At 40.0% G+C, this 6,344-nt stretch overlaps 1 protein-coding gene across 2 annotated transcripts in view; it reads left to right on the forward strand.

Moving 5' to 3' along the window:
- LOC123767972 (transmembrane protein 254) overlaps positions 1–6,344 on the forward strand; it is a 14,855-nt gene extending 8,511 nt beyond the window's left edge. For both annotated transcript variants that reach the window (XM_045758196.2, XM_069306559.1), the window contains exons 3-4: positions 4,497–4,600; positions 6,026–6,344. In XM_045758196.2, the coding sequence (XP_045614152.1) occupies positions 4,497–4,600; positions 6,026–6,248 (327 nt within the window). In that variant the 3' untranslated portion in view covers positions 6,249–6,344. The remainder of the gene's footprint in view (positions 1–4,496; positions 4,601–6,025) is intronic.

Here is a 6,344-nt window from a genome sequence, read left to right on the forward strand (position 1 = left end):
AATTACACACTTTGTCTATTAAGTAGTTTTATTGTGTGTATTTGGGACCTGACCCTTCGATATCTTCAATGTACATACCAAGTGAAACATTTCTTGTTGCCCTTCCAGAGAGTGCTTTGACATCTCCACTAATTTAGGTGTTTTACCATGTCTGAATGACATACATTGTCTGCATTCCTTCTTCGGAAATCTATCCCATCTTGAATTACTTGAGGTATGCCATAGACATGGGAATAAAAATTGACGAGTAAGCCTTAATGTGATGTGTGCAGACCCCATCAAACAACCTCCTACTGCCAACAACAAAACCTATCTAACTGAATAATGATATCTTGAAGCTTAGCCCCATAGAGGTTTAAATTTATTAGACCAAAATACTTGAACAGCCAAAGCTTTGAATTATTGGAATAGTCTTTCTATTCTCTAGGCGAGCATGGAAATAAGAAGCTTGACGAGAACTGGACACCTTGCAAAAATGAAAAGGAACTGTGACTGGAAAGGCAAAGTGGAGCCAGAAAGGTCATGTGACCTGCATAACATAACTTCACCAACAGCATCTTACTAGGGAAAAAGTAGATTGCCCTCAGATTCCCATTTACCTGTATGGCATGTATAGCAATAAACTGCAGTCCTGAAATGGATACACATGCAGGCAATTTTGGGTTACAAGCTGTCAGCATGCTGAAGATCTTTCATATACAGTAAATTGGAATGATGCTACGTCCAACACTCATTCTTCAGAATGGATGCAACCTGAAAGATCTGCCTGCCAGAATGCTGAAAATATAATATGGACCACACGTATTCCAAGGAATCTGAAGCTAAACCATGACTTAAATAAAGTTTACTTCCAAACCACAATCAGTGGTTTGATCAGTGATGACCAAACCACTCGCACCAGAAGATGAGGAGACGACGACATATTGGTCCATCCCGGAACATTATCATTATCAAGACAATCGACTTGATAATGGTCCAGGATGGACCTAAACATCGTCTCCTCATTTTTGGTGTGTGGGTTTGGTCGTCATACCTTCAGCCATGTTATTGTGACCCATCATCTGCACAGAGGAAGTGATTTGGTTGTGTTATTTCCTGTTCAGGTCATATCTTTGATGCTGATATGGGTCTGAACTAGACATAAGCCAAGCACCTTGGCCCTCATAACGGGGACTGGATAAAGAGGCTCTTAATCTGTACAAGAAACATCTGTGAGCCACTCTTCTAAAACGTCTCTGCCACCCCGTGAGATTGGGTGCCACAGAATTTAATGGTGGTAGCAAGCAAACCCACCAATTCTGCTTGTGATAATGAGCAAACCAACAGAAGAACTTGTTTACCGCAGTGGTAACACACTCATCCTGTGTTTTTCAGGTGATCTGAGATAAATGCCTGGCGAGGATGGATTTTTATGAACGTTAATTAATAACTGTTTGCCCATGTTCAACCAGCAATAACCAGATCTGGTTGTAGGTTGATTGGTGGGTTGTCATCTTAGGAAAACTAGTACCTGTACAGTAAAGCTCAAGATTAGCTATGGGAAGGGAAAGCTCCAAACCTTCTAACAGGAGTAGTGTCCTCGCCATTTTCTCCCTCCTGTCATTTTTTTTCACACAGGTAAACCTGCTCCATTTTTTCAGTTTTCCAGAGAAGCTAGCCTCCTATCTTGAGGCACCGATGTAAGCTTGAGAAGTTTCTGAGCAGCTCTTCAGATATTGAGCATTGAAAGTACCACTTGTTTGTTGATGGCACATCAACAAACTGGAAAAAATGCAAAGACATGCAACTAAATGGCTCCCAGAACTGAAGGACAAGAGCTATGAGGAGAGGTTAGAGGCATTAAATATGCCAAAACTAGAAGATAGAAGGAAAGAGGTGATGTGATCACTACATATAAAATAGTAACAGGATTCAATGAACTTTATAGGAAAGAATTCCTAAGATATGGAACTTCAAGAACAAGAAGACATAGATTTAAACTTGGTAAATAAACCTACCGAAGGAATATAAGGAAATTCACTTTGGCAAACAGTGGTAGACTTTTGGAACAAATTAGGTGAGGTGATGGAGGCCAAACCCATCAGTATTTTCAGAGCACTATATGACAGTGCTGGGAAGATGGGACACCACAAGTGTAGCTCTCATCCTATAACTACACTTGGGTAATTACTTAACATCCGCCAATGCGATCGCGTCGGTTCCAATTGCAAGTGGATGTGCAGTCATTCACTCATTCATTCACTATGCAATGCCATTATGTCAACTTCATGACATGACAACTGACAACTTGACAATTCATGACAACTTCATGAGCGTTTTTGGTTATTACTGTAACACACTTGCCTTCAAGTGTGTTCTTTTACCAGCAAGGCCACCACCCCCTCCTTCTCTTCTAGTTTTCCTGTCGCATCTCCGAACTAAGTAGCCACTTGGGAATACGACCTCATTTAAAATATTTTTTTCCAAGTTTTGTCTGTTATTGCAATAATATCTGGGATCTTATGCTGAATTATCTCTTAGCTCCAGTATTTTTTATCTCCCTCAATCTGTTGTTCCTGAAAATTGTATACACCATGTTCCCTGTCCCTTTGGCCTTTACTCCCCATTCCTCTAATGATTTTGTTGCTTTGTTTTTATATACCATTTCACTAGCTTTCCAATCCCTTACTCTAGAAAAAATTCTCATCATTTCTGTTCCCATTTTGAGGTTTCACTTCATTGAGGTTTTTCAGCTTTTCTGTCTTCCTTCAAGAGGTCTTGTCTTATTGACCAAAGTTTACCATCAACACTGCAATTTCCTGGCATTTCTAAGCACTTCCGTCATTTGTTTCACTTCATTAAATGTCACTCTTAAAGTAGGGGGTTCTTGTATTTTTCATATTTTCTTATCCTAAAATGTTGCATTTTCCTTTCAATTGAGGCCTTCATTAATAATGACTTATTAATAATAATAATAATTCAGAATAGTTGAATTAGTGTACAGATTCCTGAGCCTATTGTGCTCTATATCTACATTGCAACTGTGTATGGAGTCTGCCTCCACCACATCACTGCATAATGCACTCCATCTGTTAACTACTGACACTTAAAAAATTCTTTAACATCCTTGTGGCTCATTAGGGTATCAAGTTTTCACCCGTGTCCTTTTGTTCGTGTACCACCTGTGCTAAATAATTTATATTTATTTACCCTGTCAATTCCTGAGAATTTTATAGGGGGTGATCCTGTCTCCCCTAACTCTTGTGTCGTCCAGTGTAATGAGATTTAGTTTCAGTAATATTTCATTGTAAGCTCATACCCCTCAGCTTGGGGTCTAGCCTGGTGACATACCTCTGAACCTTTTCTAACTTTTTGTTTGACTAGATATGGATTCCCATGTTGGAGCTGCATACTCCATTATTGGTCTGACATGTGAGGTATACAAGGTTCTGAAGACAGTTCCTATGTTTACCAGCCATGAGTATGCGGCTGATATCCTTTTGATTTGGGCTTCAGGGGATAGGTCTGGTGTAAAATCAACCCCCCAGATCTCTTCTGATTCCTGAAGGATTTCAGGAATAATTCTGGATTTGACGTAGTACATTGTATAAGGCATATGCTTGGTAGTACCTATGGTACAGATTCGAATCCTCCTCACGACTCCAATTTATTTTCTCATTGATACATCACATTGAGATTTCTTTTCGCATTATTATTCTATAATATAATATATTATTATTTATTATTATTAATATTATTATTATATTATTCCTTCATCCGCTTTCTGTAAATACAGTGCGTATCTTTAAAACCAATTGATCCGATCTTGCTATTTCTGAGCAGGAAAGCTCGGAAATAATCAAATAATAAATATGAATAGCTGTTTTCTGAGCAGATATCTTGGTTGTTCGTCACTGTCCTTGCTTTCCTCGAGGATAGTAATCTTTGTCAGGAGTTGTGGGGGAGATTTTGGGCCGGGCAGTCATGTTGTGGGTCTGCTGCTGCTACCTGTTGGTGGTCAGTGGAGGTACTTGGGTGACCCAACGGATAGTTAGCGAAAGCATCCATTGACAGTCATTTGGGACGCTGTGGACAATTTGGAAGGGCTTAGAGTTCATATAAATAGATCTTATGGTGGTCATTGTAGGCTGGAATGTTCTCTAGATTTTCCTAGCATTAGTGTGACCTGACATTAATGTGACATTAATGGTATCCTGCAGGATACCTGAAAAGTTGTTGATGCTAGGTCCAGAATGTTGACCTGCTTCACTATTCATGCCCGTGCTCTATGGACTCGCTGGTTGCTTGCTTACGGACAACCAAGTGATCTAAAAATAACTTTTCATATTTTCTCATTCTTAATTGTGCTCTCTGCTGAATGTGAAGGATCTGTTCCACCAGGTATAAAGGAAATTTGCCACTTGTTCTTTAAAGAACCATTCAGGTTAATTTTAACAATATAACTACTAGTCAGTTAAAAATGTGTTCTAACAGTAAACTTTTCATGTTTTTAACAGATAACATATTTCAAGCCAGAGTTTTTTGCCACAAATGACTTCGGACCCCTCTCCGAGTATGCCCACTTAGTTGGCACACAGTACAAGTTTTATCTAAAGTTGGGGTAAGTGTAAATAATGTTGAAATGTTGTTACACATTTTCTTTACCACTGCCACAACCACACGAGCCACCACCACCATGAATCATCACTATAACCACCACATGAACCACTACCACAACCACCACATGAACCACCACCATAACCATGGTGGTGGTTATGGTAATGATACTATGGTAATAATACATATTGATACTCTTAAAGATGCTAGTGCTCTCTAGAGTGGAATACTGTTGCACAATGACAGCCCCTTTCAAAGCTGGAAAAATTGCTGACCTGGAGAGCGTGCAGGGATCCTTTACTGCTAGAATCCACTCAGTAAAACATCTAAACTATTGGGACCGACTAAAGAGCCTGAATCTGTATTCTCTAGAGCGCAAGCGGGAGAGATACATAATAATTTACACGTGGAAAATAGTAGAGGGGCTGGTCCGAAACCTGTACACAGAAATAACATCACACGAGACCAGGAGGCATGGCAGGATGTACAGAATACCCCATTGAAAAGCAGAGGTGCAACAGGTACTCCGAGAGAGAACTCTATCAACATCAGAGGCCCGAGACTGTTCAACACGCTTCCACTACACATAAGGGGCATAACTGGCCCACCCTTCAGTGTTCAAGAGAGAACTATCAACATCAGAGGCCCAAGACTGTTCAACACGCTTCCACTACACATAAGGGGCATAACTGGCCGACCCTTCAGTGTTCAAGAGAGATTTTGATAAACACCTCCAAGGATACCTGATCAACCAGGCTGTGATTCATACATCGGGCTGCGAGCAGCCATGTCCAACAGTCTGGTTGACCAGTCCAAGAGGCCTAGTCAGGGACTGGGCCATGGAGATGTTGAGCCTTGATATCAATGAAAGGTTACCATAACCACCACTATACAGTACATCTGTACTTTATTCAGAGTAGACAAAATCCAAAATGGCTGCTGGCAAGAGGGGAAAAAAATAACATGGTGGATTTTGGTGGCCTTAATGAGGACAGTACAGTATTAGTACGAGTGGTTTGTATAACAAGAAGGCAAACTTGGTGTGCAAATACCGAAACCATGCCAGGGTTAGTCCCGACTTGGTTTCAGTGGAAGCATTGGGACACCTAGAGGATTCAGCTGAATCCCTGGTTGGATTACTTTTAGTATTTCATGACCTAGTAATTATCAAAGTGTAATTACAGGATACGAGAGCTATACTCTTGGTGTCCTGTCTTGCCAGCACTTTGTCATATAAAACACATGAGACAAACAGACCACAGATAACCTTGTCTTATATTTATTCCATTCCTGTATGCTAGAAGTCTTTAAATCCGCTTCCATATCTTCAGTTCACTGTATAGTTCTTTGTCATATTTTCCAATTGTAATGCCTTAATTATTAATACAATTAATGTAAGGATTTTATTAAATTATTATTATTTCATCAGATTATTGGTTGTTTTGGCTGTGCACATCCTTGAGACACTGTGTGCAGTGTACAAGTGCCAGAAGCTGAGGCTCACAATAAGTGTTACCATTGCCTGGGCTCTGCAAACCCTTTGCTTGGGAATATGTTCGCTGCGGTATCTCCTCTGGCTGCAGAGACCGAGTCCAGCTCCAACACCCAAAACGCCTAAACAAACAAAAGCGAAGGCAAAGAAGCAGAAGTAATTTATAATTTTTTAGAAGTTGACAACTTTTTTTACTGCCTCTTTGTACTCATCTTAAACATTTTGTCAAATAAAAATAAAACTTGACCAAAGTGAA

The sequence above is a fragment of the Procambarus clarkii genome, chromosome 58, assembly GCF_040958095.1.
Source record: "Procambarus clarkii isolate CNS0578487 chromosome 58, FALCON_Pclarkii_2.0, whole genome shotgun sequence".
In the NCBI taxonomy this organism is placed as follows: Eukaryota; Metazoa; Arthropoda; class Malacostraca; order Decapoda; family Cambaridae; genus Procambarus; species Procambarus clarkii.